The sequence below is a fragment of the Ovis aries genome, chromosome 13, assembly GCF_016772045.2.
Source record: "Ovis aries strain OAR_USU_Benz2616 breed Rambouillet chromosome 13, ARS-UI_Ramb_v3.0, whole genome shotgun sequence".
Lineage (NCBI taxonomy): Eukaryota > Metazoa > Chordata > Mammalia > Artiodactyla > Bovidae > Ovis > Ovis aries.
In genome coordinates this window covers 51,337,557-51,355,164 of record NC_056066.1, presented here as the reverse complement: position 1 = coordinate 51,355,164, position 17,608 = coordinate 51,337,557, and the positions used below count along the sequence as shown (strand labels likewise).

General features: G+C 40.1%; 1 protein-coding gene across 5 annotated transcripts in view; it reads left to right on the top strand.

The window, feature by feature from the left end:
* Positions 1 to 17,608, top strand: part of ATRN (attractin) — a 184,848-nt gene that overhangs the window by 90,974 nt on the left and 76,266 nt on the right. For all 5 annotated transcript variants that reach the window (XM_027976837.3, XM_042229777.2, XM_042229779.1 and 2 more), the window contains 7 exons: positions 174 to 295; positions 1,179 to 1,317; positions 2,874 to 3,064; positions 4,961 to 5,180; positions 7,467 to 7,652; positions 8,184 to 8,417; positions 16,649 to 16,786. In XM_027976837.3, coding sequence (XP_027832638.1) covers positions 174 to 295; positions 1,179 to 1,317; positions 2,874 to 3,064; positions 4,961 to 5,180; positions 7,467 to 7,652; positions 8,184 to 8,417; positions 16,649 to 16,786 — 1,230 coding nt within the window. The remainder of the gene's footprint in view (positions 1 to 173; positions 296 to 1,178; positions 1,318 to 2,873; positions 3,065 to 4,960; positions 5,181 to 7,466; positions 7,653 to 8,183; positions 8,418 to 16,648; positions 16,787 to 17,608) is intronic.

Genomic DNA, 17,608 nt, shown 5'->3' with positions numbered 1-17,608 from the left:
AACACACCAATACATTTTCCTGCCAGTTTCACTCCTCATGTTACTTTCAGCCCCTGTTACTTTTTTTGTTGTCGTTTTGCGTCAGTCATATTGTGCTCAACATCAGCTGTAAGGGACTGTGACTTTTCTGAAAAGAAGCTGTCGCAGCTGATGAGTTTTCCTTCTCTTCACAGTTTTTGACCATGACAGGTGTGACCAGCTCACGGATTGTTACAGCTGCACAGCCAACACCAACGGCTGCCAGTGGTGCGGTGACCATTGCGTCCCTATGAACCACAGCTGCGCAGAAGGCCAGGTCAGTTTCTCAGGGATTTCAAAGCATAGGGAAATCCCAAGTGGGGTTAGATGTAGGTTTTAGTGTGTATGGTATAAATACTAGCCCAGAATTATTTTTGAAATCTTTGGTGTTGATTTGGGTTTTACTGTTGAGTCACGTTTCTTTTAGTAAGAGATGCTGTATATGTCCAAATTCCAAGGGTTCTCCTAGCCAGGAGGATTGATGTTTGTGTTTTAGAAGAAGGCAAGACTGTTATTCTGAGTATGCCCCAGTCCCTAGGCATGGCTGTGGCTAAGGGCTAGATTCTTGGTGTGAAGTTTGTAATGCTGTGCTCCCTCTACCGATGCTAGGTTGGGGAGCAGTTTAGGACTTGAGAGTAAAAGTGAGTCAGGTGTGTAGCTGCCAAAATAAATTGTGGAAATAATAGACTTGGCAAAATCTCCTTGTCTTACATTATATTTTGACTCAGCCTAATTTATGCTTATATTTATGATTTTTATTATAAGGCAAAAAAAAGAATGGCTCAACTTTTATAATTTTTGACGGTTTATAAGACATTCTTTGTCAGTTGGTAAAGCATATCATAAAATATAAAATTTTTATACTGTTTAGGAGATGATTTAAAAAGCAGCAGGTTCAACTTTCACGTTTTACTGATGCATAAGTTGAAACATGGTGTTTAGGAGAATCCACTATTTCCTTGCCAGATCATTGCGTGTCCTTGAACATTACTCTGGAATGTTTCCACTGCAGTGCTGCTTCACCTACATCTTATTTGTTTATCTGTTTGTTTGTAGTTTGCTTCCTCAGTTAGACTCTGTTGTTTTTAGCATCCCCGTTGCCCTCACCATGAGTTCTCTCTGTGGATATAAGAGAAAAGCTTTTGTCCATTGTGTTCTAGATCTCCATTTTCAAGTATGATCAGTGCCCCAAGGATAACCCGATGTATTATTGTAACAAGAAGACCAGCTGTAGGAGCTGTGCCCTGGACCAGAACTGCCAGTGGGAGCCCCGGAATCAGGAGTGTATCGCCCTGCCCGGTAGGTGTTGCAGAGGCATCTTGATGTGGATGGGTCCAAAGACTTCACACGCACTCACTGTCAATACTGTGCAATGTAGATTGAACCCAGCAAAAGGGTAGAACTCATTTTATCCATTCATCCCCCACTCCATTATTGTGGTTGTTATTTTTTAAGCAGAAATATACTTCTTAAGTATTTGCTTCTACCATCCTTTGAACGCAAGTGAAGCATCATCTGCTGCTGTGGAGAATTGAATCACAGCTTGACTCCGTGTCGTTGAGCCTGCTCTGTTGTCCCCACCCCATTGCAGTGGTAACCTGGGAGTAGAAGGCAGCAGTCTCAGTGGCCAGTCTGCTGGGTACTTTATGAAGTGTGTTTCATATTGACCATTGGGATCAGGTTGTCAGCACCTTCTGACAAGAAGGGAAGGAGAGATGCCCTTGTCAGCAGCACTTCCTGAAATGACCCCAGCCCCAGATAGCCCAATTTATAGCACTTCTGAGGTTCAGGATGATGAGTTGTGAGCCTGAAGCCAACCAGCCATGGCTGAAACTCTATGATATATTTGCTTAGCCAGGAAGCCCAGGAGGTGGTCTGCTGTGACTCTGTACAAGAGAAGTATAGGGTAGTTGGGCTCTACTGGGCCCCTCTTGAATGTCCTTTGGAAGTACCTGATGCTGCTTGCTGGAGTGGACTTCTTGTTCTTTACCTTATTACATCACAAACTTGAGTACACAGCAGAATACCTGGGGGTCTTGCTAAAAGCCAGCATCTAGCACAGATTTGTGGTGGGGCCCTAGGATCTGTATTTCAACAAGCAATGACACTGATGCCACACTTTGAGGAGCTAGTCTTTATCTGCTCTTAAATGATCCCTTTCCTGTGACTTTCCCTTCATCTCATTGGCTGCTGATGAACAGGGTACTCCAGGGTACTGTTGTTCTAATGAAGTTGCTTTGCTCATGCACTGTCTTCCAGGAAACATGTATAACTTCTGTGCAGCTCTTTTTGTGGAATCAGGGAGGTCACAAGAGCAGATACAAACTTACCTGGTTTGGCTTACTTCCCCGAAAGGCTCTTTCCGTCTCACTTTTGGGATGTATTGTGTAACTTGAGTTTACCTCCTATTTGATGTGAAAACAGTGTGTCTTTTGTAGACTTGTTCACTCACCAACTCACTTCTGTTCTTGTAGTTTTCTACCCCATCTTTTCAGTAATGCATATTCATTTTTCTACTTTTTATTTAGAATTTTAGTGTTCTTTCTAATTGTTCTTCAAAAGATGGTTTATAAGTTTAACACTTGTCAAACAAATGTTTTTCTCTAAGACATGGGAAGATTGACCTCAGCATGTGCATTTGAGGTCCAGGAAATAAGACTGATAAACATTTTAAAAATTCTTTTATTCTGTATTTAATCCTTGGTAATATGTCTGATACAGTCACCACGTCCAAATGAAGTATCTAGAATTGAACTCAAAAATACTATTTAGATTTCCAGTGGTTCAGAGTGGTAATATAAGTAGTTTCGTGTGATTTCTAAACCTCTTTGTTTTCTCTCCCTTCTTTAATAAAGAAAATATCTGTGGCATTGGCTGGCATTTGGTTGGAAACTCATGTTTGAAAATTACTACTGCCAAGGAGACTTATGACAATGCAAAATTGTCCTGCAGGAACCACAATGCCTTTTTGGCTTCTCTTACAACTCAGAAGAAGGTAGAATTTGTCCTTAAGCAGCTGCGAATCATGCAGTCATCACAGAGCATGGTGAGTTAAAATCCTTGAAACTTAAGTTTCTAGTACCCACCTTTCTACAAAGAGCATAACTGCAGCTTGCCTGTGACGTGCTTGTCAGGAGGAGGAATGCTAGTAAGTGCAGTGTAATAGACTGTAGAATGGCACTGTCAGATTCTCTTCCTCCAGTATTATATATTCTTTCTTATCTTGAAATTTCTAACACATTTTTATTAGTCATATATGATTAAATTACATATTAATAGTTATGTATATTGAATAGTAACATGTTGACATATGCACATATCTTGTGGTATCTGTAGATTATTTCATATCTATTTTATCCCTAGGTTCTGCTGGGATGGGGGAGTTGGGTGCCATTATTAATTAGCTAAGTTGAATTAAGCCAGGTTTCAGGGATTATTATAGTGTATAATATGATTTAATGTTAATTATCCTAAAAAATGGACATCTATGGGTCTTTCTTAGATCTAATTAGCTCAAAAGGAGAGGGCATCTTCTTTTTAAGAGTTTCTGAGCCCAGAAAGGCCTCAAGTTCTCTTCCTGTCCATCCACTGCTCTTGGGCAGCTTGTAGTTGATATACAACAATGACATTTTGTGTTTTTTAGTCCAGAGTCCTAGAACAGTGGTCCCACCCTCAGTTAACTGATACCCACAAGACAGTGCTCTTTCACCACTTCATAGTTTTGTGATCAGATTGACAGTTGAGAGACAACTAAAGTAAGGTGCTTCCACAGCTATAAATCTAGACTTAGAGCCCTGGTTTGTTTGGAAAAATAAGAAAGGGCGCTGTAACCTTTAGGACAGAGGCAAGCTGACAAACAGAAAGAGGTAACTTCTGAAGACAGAAGGAATGAGCTGGACTCTGTGTGCATTGATCAAAGATATGGAGATTGAGGGGTGAGCTGCAGGTAAGTTTGCATAACTGGTGCAGACTGAATGGGAAGGAATTGCTGTAGCTGGGCCTTAGGAGAGATCAGTTTTATCCCTATAAGTAAATAAGTATCCCTCACTGCAACTAAAAGTAACAACTTTTGGGTGGTGTTGTTATTGCTATTTTTAAAGTCTCTTAATAAGCATTTTCCCTGGAGAAGGAAATGGCAACCCACTCCATTATTCTTGCCTGGAAAATCCCATGGACAAAGGAGCCTAAGGGGCTACAGGTCATGGGGTCGCAAAGAGTTGGACACGACTGAGTGACTGAGCACACAATATTCATGTTTATTTTTTCCTCCCCAGAATGGAAATACTGTACACTTTGTTTTATAACTAGCAAAAGTTAAAATATCTTTTATTTCTGGGCTAAACTTTGCACAAAATTTTTTTTTTAACTGCAACAAGAAGGACATTTCAGTAGAGCAAGAGACAGACTTTCCTAGGAGTGAATTCCCAGGAATTCATTGACTTATTATTCCCTATAAAATTTATTGACGGCCAATATGCTCTGCCTCCCTAGCTAAACGTGGGAATCTTCAATCATCTAACCTAGCCAGAGCTCCCAAAACAAGCTTAGATAACAATAGGCATATAACCAATGTTTCATACATACTGATACGGTATTTCATGTATAAATAGATATTTCAACCAGCTTGAGGGTGGCTATCTGTTCATAGCATTTGTCATAGAGCATAGAAGTTTAGGAACTTGATTATTACTTTGCTGTTAATCTCTGTGAAAATTTTGATGTCTTCTCTGACATCTTTCTTTGATGTCTTTTCTATCCTTTTTAAATGGCCATATTAAAGTGCCAGGAACATAAAAATAAACATCTGTACTAATCCACCATGACTGATTTGGGATAAGGAGGTTTTCCTGTGTCCTTTGGATACATGTAACTTAGTAGTTTTTATCTAGAAGCTAGTTTTGGTCAAGACATTGATTATATTCATAGTCTGTTTTGCCTACAGTCCAAGCTCACCTTAACCCCATGGGTTGGCCTTCGGAAGATCAACGTGTCCTATTGGTGCTGGGAAGATATGTCCCCGTTCACAAATAGTTCACTACAGTGGATGCCATCTGAGCCCAGTGACGCTGGATTCTGTGGGATCTTGTCAGAACCCAGTACTCGAGGCTTAAAGGCTGCAACCTGCATCAATCCACTCAATGGTAGTGTCTGTGAAAGGCCTGGTAAGTATATGGTTGTGTTATGCATTACTGGACATTCATTGAAAGAGAAACTGTAGGAGGCATAATAAAGTGTTGTGAAATTTTCATGAAAATACAAGTGGAGTATTGATTTCAAGCATATGAAGCAGAGGATAATGCAGAATTTTTAAAGCAGAAGGAAGTAGTATGAGCTATGAACAAAACCAAAAATAACGAGCATTTTCCTGGTGACTCAGTAATAAAGAATCTGCCTGCAGTGCGGGAGATGCAGGTTTGATCCTTGGAGAAGAAATGGCAACCCACTCCAGTATTCTTGCCTGGAAAATCCCATGGACAAAAGAACTCTGTCCATGGGATCGCAAAAGGGTCATACACAATTTAGTAACTAAACAACAATATTCTGATTAGAATATTGTTATTTAACAGTGAGATTGATTGGTTTGTTAACCACAAAAAGTATTGAGAATTGATCTAAAAGGCAAATTTCTAGGTGTTGGCAGAGAAATGCTGTGGAAGATAGAACAAAAAATCTAAAGAAAAAATCAGAAAAGCAAGCAGATCACTGCAGGGATACTGAAAGATAGTGTCAATGGGGAGAAAAATAATTGGTGTAGTCCTGTGGGTGAAGAGGCAACAGAACCAGACATGAAACAACTAATTGGTTCAAAACTGGGAAAGGAGTACAACAAGACTGTATATTGTATCCTACTTATATAACTTATATGCAGAGTATATCATGTGAAATGCCAGGCTGGATGAATTACCAGCTGGAATTAAGATTGCCAGGAGAAATATTGACAAACTCAGATATGCAGATGATACCACTCTAATGGCAGAAAGTGAAGAGGAGCTAAAGAGCCTCTTGATGAGAATGAAAAATCTGGCCTAAAATTCAACATTAAAAAAACTAAGATCATGGCATCTAGTCCCATCACTTCATGGCAAATAGAAGGGGAAAAAGTGGAAGCAGAGACAGATTTTATTTTCTTGGGCTCCAGAATCACTTTGAACAGTGACTGCAGCCATGAAATTAGAAGACACTTGCTCCTCAGAAAGAAGGCAATGACAAACCTAGACAGTGTATTAAAAAGAGCAGAGACACCACTTTGCCGACAATGATCCATATAGTCAAAGCTATGGTTTTTCCATTAGTCATGTACAGATGTGAGAGTTGGACCATAAAGAAGGCTGAGTGCCAAAGAACTGATGCTTTCTAATTGCGATGCTAGAGAAGACTCTTGAGAGTCCTTTGAACAGCAAAGAGGTCAAAGCAGTCAATCCTAAAGGAAATAAATCCTGAATTTTCATTGGAAGGACTGATGCTGAAGCTCCAGTACTTTGGCCACCTGATGCAAAGACCCTCGTGCTGGGAAAGATTGAGGGTAGGAGAAGAGGGTGGCAAAGAATGAGATGGTTCGATAGCATCATCAACTTAGTGGACATGAATTTGAGCAAACTACAGGAAATAGTGAAGGACAGGAAAGCCTGGTATGCTGCAGTCCATAGGGTAACAAAGAGTCGGATAGGACTTAGCAGCTGAACAACAGGAGAGGAAAAGCAAACCTTCAGCACAATGACGCTGCAGGAGAGTGCTGAAGGAGCCTCCACTTGGAGTTGCTTCACAGGCTTGAAGCTTTGCTCTAGGCACATCTCAGTTTCATAAAGACAGGCATGGGGTGGCATGTGCAGCACACAGACAAGCCCTTGACCATTGTCCTCCTGCAGGGGGTCTGATAGGCAGTAGTTGGAATTTTGTGGATGCTTTTGGAAGACTGGACTCCATTGACATCATGTCTCATTTTAGGAAAGTATTATAATTTGTGTGAGGAATGCAGGGATGTGGAAGAGAATTCAGATCACTGTGGAGTCACATTAATATTTAACCTTCCTGTAGGGAAATTTTTCAGCCATTTTGCATCCTGGGTGCTTTGGTAAAGTTAATGAATGTTGTGGTTCTTTCCCTAGAATATACAGAGATAAATAATGTTGCATATTCAGGTGTGTAAAACTTGTGAAGTTCATCTTGGGTCTCCTATATTAGAACTCCTTCTCTTATGGAAAGATTAGCTTGTTCCCTCATATCTGTCCTTGTCTTTGAAAATAAAAACAGTTTTTCACCCCAAGTGTATAAATATACATGGCTAACCAGTACTTGATTACCTAGGACTTTGTGTTTTCTTCTATGTTTAATGTAACCCACTGAATTGACTTCATGACACATTAGTGGGCACAACACACACTGCAAAGCCTTTGACCTTAGCTGACATGGTGGGAGCTTTAAATGTCTCTCGTGGGTTTACTTCCCAGCTAACCACAGTGCCAAGCAGTGTCGGACCCCTTGTGCCTTGCGGACAGCCTGTGGGGAGTGTACCAGCGGCAGCTCGGAGTGCATGTGGTGCAGCAACATGAAGCAGTGCGTGGACTCCAATGCCTACGTGGCCTCCTTCCCTTTTGGCCAGTGTATGGAGTGGTATACCATGAGCAGCTGCCCCCGTGAGTGAAAAGTGAGCTCTAAGCAGTGTGGATGACAACACTGTGTGTAGGGCAGTGCTGTCAGCCTCTGAACTTTCTAGGGATGAAACCAGACTTGACCATCTGCTCAGGTCTATCCAGAGACTGCCTGATATGAACCTGCATATAGAATCAAAAACAGTGACACAAGTAAACAATTGTAGAATAGATCGCAGAGTACAGAAATAACTTGCTGAATCTCAGTATCATATTGCCCAATCTATGGAATGTCACCACATCTTTATCTCCTAATTCATAAAGTAAGTGCTTTCCAGGAGATGGTCTCTAAAGTCTGCCTCCGGTATCCTAAGATTGCAAGAGAGGCGTCTCTATTATAGGTTGGACAAAATATTGGGCTATTTAAAATTTTATTATACCATTTGAACAGTCACAATAAAATAGGAATTTTGACTAACAGTTGAATCATCTGTTAAAGAAAAAGATAATTTAAATATACACATTATGAATTTAAGTCTACATGTGATAGTAAATTGTAACTTACGTTTTTTACAGCTGAAAATTGTTCAGGCTACTGTACCTGTAGTCACTGCTTGGAGCAACCAGGCTGTGGCTGGTGCACTGATCCTAGCAATACGGGCAAAGGGAAATGCATAGAGGGCTCCTATAAAGGACCAGTGAAGATGCCTTCTCAGGGCCCTACAGGAAATTCCTACCCACAGCCTCTTCTCAATTCCAGCATGTGTCTGGAGGACAGCAGATATAACTGGTCTTTCATTCATTGTCCAGGTAAGATGTGTTCTGTGTCCCAAATCTCACTACCTACTTACAAAGAATAAAGCCTTGAAAGCTACATTATTTATATGGATTTCTTTAAGGGGAAAAAAAAAGATTGTTTAAGAAACTATTTGTTTCCTGTGAAAAATATTTTTAATGTCAATTAATGAAAATACTAAGAATTTTCAGTTGTTTTGCTAACTTTCATTATAAAAGTAATGAAATGTGTTCATTATAAAAATTAGCTATTACAGATGTAGATAAAATGAAAACTATAATTCCTCATCTCTCAGTTCAGTTCAGTTGCTTAGTTGTGTCCGACTTTGCAACCCCAGGGACTGCAGCACTGTAGGCTTCCCTGTCCATCACCAACTCCCGGAGTTTGCTCAGACTCATGTCCATCGAGTTGGTGATTCCATCCAACCATCTCATCCTCTGTCATCCCCTTCTCCTCCTGCCTTCAGTCTTTTCCAGCATCAGGGTCTTTTCTAGTGAGTTGGCTCTTTGCATCAGGTCGCCAAAGTATTGGAGCTTCAGCTTCAGCATCAGTCCTTCCAATGAATATTCAGGACTGATTTCTTTTAGAATTGACTGGTTTGATCTCCTTGCTGTCCAAGGGACTCAAGAGTCTTTTCCAACACCACAGTTCAAAAGCATCAATTCTCCGGTGCTCAACCTTCTTTATGGTCCAACTCTCACATCCATACATAACTGCTGGAAAGACCATTGCTTTGACTGTACGGACCTTTGTCAGTAAAGTAATGTCTCTGCTTTTTAATATGCTATCTAGGTTGGTCATAGCTTTTCTTCCAAGGAGCAAGCGTCTTTTTAATTTCATGGCTGCAGTCACTATCCACAGTAATTTTGGAGCCCAAGAAAATAATATCTGTCACTCTCCATTGTTTCCTCATCTATTTGCCATGAATTGGTGGGACCAGATGCCATGATCTTAGTTTTTTGAATGTTGAGTTTTAAGCCAGTTTTTTCACTCTCCTCTTTCACTTTCATCAAGAGCCTCTTTAGTGCCTCTTCGCTTTCTATCATAAGGATCGTGTCATCTGTGTATCAGGTTATTGATATTTCTCCTGGCCTTGGCCGTCTTGATTTCCATCTTGTCCTTCATCCAGCCCGGCATTTCCTCATCTCTAGTTCTTCATAGAAGGAAAAACTTCTAACAGTAATACAGGTACCTTTAGATCTATAGTTTTTTAAATAAAAAATACTGTGAAATATACTATGCATATGATATATTGTTCTGCAGTTTTTTTCTTTTACTTAAAAATACAATGTGATGATTGTTACGGGAAAAATTAAAAATAAAATCTCCTGCCAACCCAGAAATTCCTCTCCACAGATGTAGGAAAGAAAGTTTTATTACTGAGTAAGCATTAAACCAAATCGTAGTGCACATTTCAGCAGTCCACTAATGAGATACAACAGAGAGAAATCCCTTCCTTTTAAATATCCCAGCGTATACAGTCCATTCTATACTTGTCCTCAAAACGAAAGTAACTTGTCTTTGTGTGAGAGGATTTGACACCACTGTTTGCTTTACATTCTTTCCTAGTTCACTGTGAATTTACCTGGTAATTGGGGTGGCCACCTATGTTAGTTAATTGCCTTTACCCAAAGGAAAAAAAACAAAAAGGAAAACAAACTTGTATCTTTAATGCAAGCAGATGGTTATAGTTTGGACCCATTCCCACAGAGAGAGGGTAGGGTGGCTGGCTTGCTTGATGTTTACATTTCAAAGAGATGGCTCTTAAGCCCTTAACAAAAACCGTGTCTGCTTTGTAATGCTGACTTATGGCTTATTTAAGTTTTAAAGCAACCCACTGCAGTATCTTTGCCTGGAAAATCTCCTGGACACAGGAGCCTGGTGGGCTGCAGTCCATGGGGTCGCAAAGAGTTGGGCACAACTGAGCGACTAACACATATGTTTCAAAGGAATCAGAGGTTTTTTAAATGCAAATTTTCATACTGAAATGCTCTAAGAATAGGGAGAAGGAAAACCTCTTTCCTTTGACAAGGAGAAAAAAGGAAAAATTCAGCCTGCGTATCTACCTCCCTCTCTCCTTCCTTCCCTCCTTTTTCCCTTCTCTCCCTTCTTCCCACTCCTTCCCTCTCTTCCCTTCTCCCAGTCCTTCCTCATTTCTGTCACTCCCAGTGGTTGATGCAAGAAGGAATCAACCTTGAGTTGATGTAAAACTTGAGCCTTGATCTACTGGGGTAGCTGGCCTGGAAACCAACCCAGAGAAAGTGGCCTTTGATTCAAACTTCAGTAAATGCACAAAATAACTGATGGGCTGCCAGAACAGTTGGGAGAAGCTGTGGGCTTCCCTGATAGCTCAGGTGGTAAAGCGTCTGCCTACAATGCAGGAGACCTGGTTCATTCCCTGGGTCAGGAAGATCTCCTGGAAAAGGAAAAGGCAACCCACTCCAGTACTCTTGCCTGGAAAATCCCATGGACGGAGGAGCCTGGTGGGCTACAGTCTATGGAGTCGCAAAGAATCAGACACGACTGAGCGACTTCACTTTCCCTTTCACTTTCTGGCAGGTGCAAAGACTCCCAGGAGATTAGTGGATAAGAATTTCTCTGAAATCCTGCCAGATGGTGCCCCTGACTACTGGACTGTTTATGAAGACTTCTATAAGGAAAGTTACTTAGTGAAAGTGTTAGTTGCTCAGTCATGTCCACTTCTTTGGGACCCATGGACTGTAGCCCACCAGGCTCCTCTGTCCATGGAATTTTCCAGACAAGAATATTGGAGTGGGTTGTGATTTCATCCTCTGGGGGAATCTTCCTGACCCAGCAATCGAACCTGAGTCTTTTGCACCTCCTGTATTGCAGGCAGATTCTTTACCATCTGAGCCACCAAGAAAGTCCATATTACTTATATGGAATGCCCAAAAAAGGGCAGATATTTAGAGACAATAAATAGATTAGTGATTGCCTAGGACCAGGGACAAAATTGGGGAATGATGGGTTCAAAGTTTTACAAAGTAGCTGTACCATTTTTCATTCTCACTAGCAATGTTAGAAAGGTTCAGGTTTCCCCACATCCTCATCACACTTGATTGTAGCTGTTCTAGTGTATGAGAATATGAGAAATGGCATGTCACAGTGTTGTTTTGTTTTGTTTTATTTTGGGTGTACTGTGTCTTTGTTGCTACACATGGGCTTCTAGTTGTCAGCAGGGGCTACTCTTCTTTGGGGTGCACGAGGTTCTCATTGTGGGGGCTTCATTTGTTGCAGAGCAGAGGCTCTAGGCATGTGGGCTTCAGTAGCCATGCATAGTCTTAGTTGCCCTGCTGCATGTAGGATCTTCCCTCACCAGGGGTTGAACCTGTGTCCACTGCATTGGCAGGGGGATTCTTAACCACTGGACCACTTGGCAAGCTCTGTGATTTTGATATACATTTCCCTGATGGCTCAGATGGTAAAGCATCTGCCTGCAATGCAGGAGACCTGGGTTCAATCCCTGGGCCCAGAAGATCCCCTGGAGAAGGAAATGGCAACCCATTCCACTACTCTTGCCTGGAGAATCCCATGGATGGAGGAGCCTGGTAGGCTATAGTCCATGGGGTCGCAAAGAGTCAGACGCGGCTGAGCGAGTTCTCTTTCTCTTTAATGACTAATGAAGTTGAGCATCCTGTTCGCCATTTGTATGTCTTCTTTGGAGAACTATTCAAATTCTTTGCCCAGTTTTAAAAATTGCATTATCATTTTACTGTTGACCTACAGGAGTTCTTTGTGAATCCAGATACAAGCCCCTTATTGGATATATAGTTTGCAGATATTTTCTCCCATTCCATGGGGTTTCCTTTTACTTTCTTGATGGTATCTTTTGAAATACAAAAGTATTCTTTTACCCTATGTGTGCTTTTGGTATTGTATAAAAGAATCAGTGCCTAACTAACCCCAAATCACAAAAGTTTACTCCTATATTTTCTTTTTAAAGTTACATAGGTTTATCTCTTTGTATTTAGGTCCATAATTCATTTTGAGTTAATTTTTGTATCTGATGTGAAGTTGGCATCCAGACTTATCTTTTTGTTTTTTTTTTTAACTTATATTTTTGCATGGGGTTAGCTAGTTGTTCTTGGAACATTTGCTGAAAAGACAATTTTTTACTATTGAATTTTGGGAGTACATTTGTGTACTATTGAATTTTGGGAGCACATTTTTTGAAAATCAGTTGAATGTAAGAAATTATTTCTGAACTCTGATTTCTGTTCCATTGACCATATGTCTGTCCTTATTCTAGTATCACACTCTTGATTTCTATAGCTTTGTAGTAAGTGTAGTAAGTTTTGAAATTGGGAAGCCTAAGTCCTCCAACTTTGTTCTTATTTTTCTAAATGGTCATGGCTATTTTGGGTTCCTTGAATTTCCATATGAATTTTAGGATGAATTTGTGAGTTTCAGTAACATCAACAAAAAGCCAGCTGATATTTCATAAGAGATTGCATTGAATCTATAGACCATTTGGGAGTCTATTGCCATCCTAATGGGGCTTCCCAGCTGGCGCTAGTGGTAAAGAACCCACCTGCCAATGCAAGAGACCTAAGAGAGAGATTTGACCCCTGGGTCGGGAAGATCCTGTGGAGGAAGGCACGGCAACCCACTCCAGTATTCTTGCCTGGAGAATCCCATGAACAGAACAGCCTGGTGGGCTACAGTCCATAGGGTTGCACAGAATTGGGCACTACTAAAGCGACTTAGCATGCTTTGTTGTTCCTTCCGTTGCTCTGTCGTATCCGACTCTTTGTGACCCCAGGAACTGCAGCACACCAGGTTTCCCTGTCCTTCACCATCTCCCAGAGTTTGCTCAAACATGTCCATTGAGTCAGTGGTGCAGTCTTACCATCTCATCCTCTGCCATCCCCTTCTCCTTGTGCCTTCAATCTTTCCCAGCCTCAGGGTCTTTTCTAATGAGTCAGCTCTTCACATCAGGTGGCCAAAGTATTGGAGCTTCAGCTTCAGCATGAGTCTTTCTAATGAATATTCAGAGTTGATTTCCTTTAGGATTGACTGGTTTGATCTCCTTGCTGTCCAAGGCAAGGGACTCTATAAAGTTTTCTCCAACCCACAATTCAGAAGCATCAGTTCTTCGGCACTCAGCCTTATTTATGGTTCAACTCTCGCATCTGTACATGACTACTGGAAAAACTGTAGCTTTGACTATATGGACCTTTGTTGGAAAAGTAATGTCTCTGCTTTTTAATATCCTGTCTAGGTTTATCATTGCTTATCTTCCAAGGAGGCAGCATCTTTTAATTTCATGGCTGCAGTCACTATCCACAGTGATTTTGGAGCCCAAGAAAATAAAGTCTGTCACTGTTTCCATTGTTTCTCCATCTATTTGCCATGAAATGATGGGTCGAGATCCCATGATCTTCGTTTTTTGACTTAGCACACACATACCTTTTTAACAGTATTAAGCCTTCTAGTTTATAAACCTGGAATCTTTCTGTTTCTTTAGTTTTTTATTCTCTTTCAACAGTGTTTTATAGTTTTCAGTGTTTACATGTTATGCTTATTTTGTTAAATTTACTATGCAAAGTATTTTACACTGCTTCAAGGTATTGTGAATTGAATTATCTTAATTTTGTTTTTTGATTGTTCATTGTTAGTATATATTTAGAAATAGAGTGGATTTCTATTTGTTGATCTTGTATCGTGCAACCATGCTAAACTATTATTTCTACTATTTCTTTAGTTGATTAGGGTTTTCTTTATACAGGGATTTCATTGTTTGCTAAAAAAGACAGTTTTACTTTTTCCTTTCCTGTCTGGACACCTTCTTTAAAAAAAATGTTTTTTGAAGGACTATTTGGCCTGACAAGAAACTCCAGTACAATATTGAATAAAAGTGGTGAGAATGGACATCATTGTCTTGTTCCTGATCTTAGGGAGAATGAACTCAGTCTTTTTCCATTATATATGATACTGGCCTTAGTTTTTTCATACATGTCCTTTCTCAAGTTGAGAAATTTCCCTTCTCTTCCTGGCTTTTTGAGGGCTTTGATTGGGTGCTGAATTTTATGTGGTTTTATTCTTAAGTTTATTAATACTATACATTATACTAATTGATTTAAGGATATTAAACTAGCCTTTCATCTCTGGAATAAAACCCATTTGCTTACGATGTATGGTTCTTTTTACTGTGTTGCTGGATTCAGGGTTTTTTAAATTAATTTATTTTAATTGGAGGCTAGTTGCTTTACAATATTGTAGTGGTTTTTGCAGTATGTTGACATGGATTCAGTTTTCTAGTTGGGTATTTTGTGTCTGTTTTCATATAGGATATAGATCTGTTCTATAGTTTTCTTTCTTGTGATGCCTGTCTGACTTTGGTACCAGGGTAGTACTGACTTCTTAGAGCAAGTTGGGAAGTATTCCCTCCTCTTGCATTTAGTGAAAGAATTTGCAAAAAAGGTTGGTATTAATTCTTCTTCAAGTGTTGATGGAATTTACCAGTGAAGTCATCTGGGCTCGGATTTTTCTTTGTGGGAAGATTTTTGATTATTCATCCAATCTCTTTACTTAGTAGGTAAGTAAAGTATAGTAAGTAAAGTATAATACAGGCAGATTTCTGTTTCTGCTTCAGTCAGTTTGGGTAGCCTGTATTTTATAGGAATTTTTCTATTTCATCTAAATGGTCAAATTTTTGGCATACAGCTATTCATATTATTTTCTTGTAGGCAGCTTTTAGCTATATGTGTTTTCCTGTTTAGCCTTTTGAATGGTTTTTGTTTTGTGTCTGGTTTTATTTTATCCTTTTCTTTTTGCAAAGTTTCTAAATATTGTGAAGTTTTTTCAGAGCTTACTTTCATATTTTATGAATGCAGTAATCCCTCAAGCCTCCCTGAATTTACTAAAGTTAATATTTTTCATTCTCTTAAATTTCTTACACTAATCCTTCCTTCAGAATTAGTTGTTCCACGTGTTGATCTTGGTGATGCCTTTAGCTTGGTAATTTTCTCAGACTAGTGATCCCTCAAGGTTGATTTGTATTTTTAACTGAATGTCTAGGCTTATGAATACTGGGTATACTGAGCTGTTGTGAAGGTGTGGTGTGATGTCCGAAGGGAAAGGCTGGCTAGCTAGTACCAGGACTCTCCCAACTCTGGTCTGCCCTGGCTGTGGATGAATGGTCTCTGTTCCTCCCTCAATGAAGGGAGAAAGGAGCATCAGACCAGGTGTCTGGATATGTTTGGCATGTTCATGGTTGTGCTAACGGCCCTTCCACTTGGGGTATTCTGAATACTTCTAGAAATTCAGTGCTTCAGAAGTATCCCATTCTACTTCTTACAGCACTTTTCCCTCTCATCCCAAACCCTTGCTTTTACGTTTCTTCTATACTTTAAGTGAAATTTGAAGGGGAAGAGAGAGAGAAGCATTTGTTCAGTGTTTTTATCAAATCAACACGTTGTATACTTTAAGTGTGCACTTGAGATTTATACAATATTCCATGTCAGTTATATCTCAATAGAGCTGAAGAGAAGACAGGTCTGCTTATAGATTGTGCACTACATAAGTGGCCCCACCTGAACTCTGCTGTGCACAGTTGTCCTGAGCAGCCTTGAGAGGTCCACGCGTCATATTTCTTTCTAGTTGTGAAGTCCTGTATGCATCAAGAATCAATAATTCCACTTATAAAAATGTTTACTTATAAAGATGGTTATTTTTCTAAAATGAAAAGTTGAAAGCAAACTATCAGAATGTAAGGAAATGGTTAAGTAGCTATTTGGCTTCATAAAAATTATTCTACCATTTAAAGTTTTCTTTATGTTAGATGAAATAATGTAAAATAATTGTGATCTACATTTTAAAAAGCCAAAATTGAATATTAATATAAACACAGCTGTGTAAAACTGTATAGAAAAAAATACTGGAAGGAAAGATTCCAAAAATGGACAGTGATCTCTGGGTGGTGAAATTGTATATGATTTTTTTCTAATTCCTGTATTTTTCTAATTTACTGTCATGAGCATGTATTATTTTTAAGTGAATAACAACAAAACTTTTTTTAATGGCTATGAACTTTTATATTTCTGATTTTCCTGAACTAGCTCTTTTCTGATGTTTTGATCTTATTTCTCTAAACTAATTTTTGGTAGTTTTGATTATTGTTTTTAGAGGCAAAAAGGAACATAGATGGTTACAAACAAATCTTGCGGAGTGTATTCCACCCAGCTCTACCATAGGACAAGCCCCTTAAAATTCTTTCTTTTAGCTTGCCAGTGCAATGGCCACAGCAAATGCATTAATCAGAGTATCTGTGAGAAGTGTGAGAACCTGACCACGGGCAAGCACTGTGAGACCTGCATATCTGGCTTCTATGGTGATCCAACCAACGGGGGAAAATGTCAACGTAAGTCAAATTTTTCAGGGTCACTGATTGCAAACCAAGTGGCACATGATGTGTCTGTTTGTCTTGATTATCTTGAAGGAAGAAATCCACTTGGTTTCAGATAATGCCTTTCTTAAGTTACACTTGTCAGGAGGTCAGCTGAGCTGGAAGACAGAGAGCAGAGCTGCCTAGTGTCAGAGTAGATATTAAAGCATCTAGTCAAAAATGAAGGAGTTAAAACCTTTAATCAGTTACTGTGATGATGGAAGCAAAAGGCTTACACTGAGAGAGCACTGACTCCCCTTGTTCTACTTTCCTTCTTGGAATGGTGTGCTGTTTGAGCATCAGGTGAATTAGCATAGCCTTGGGAGTCAACATACCATGGAGGGGGCCCTGAACCAAAGGTCCAGCGAAAGCCTTTTGAGGACGCTGGAGTGGAGAGATGGTGGGGGGAAAGGCTAGTAGGAGTGAAGAAGTACCTGGGACGGAGTGGGTAAAGCCTCTTTGAGGTTCCCCTCCTCCTCCATGTGGAGGCTCAGCAGAGGTGCCTGAAGAAGACCTCTGCCTGAGGCCTCAGATACAGAGACCTAGGAGTGAAGGCACCTGAGCTAGGAATGCAAATATGTGATAGAGAGGGGCTGGCCAGGGGGCCTGAGCCCTTGACTCAACTCCACTAGAGAGCTCCAGCCAGGCTGGTGTGGGGAAGGCAGCTTTCCCTGTAAGGCCCACCAGAGAAAACCTTTATCGTTGCCTATGGTTGAGCCTCAAAAGTCACATTTAGATTTTTAACCAGGAGCTAGACTCCTCAATACTTCAGCATTTTTAAAGATTTAAGTAGCCCTG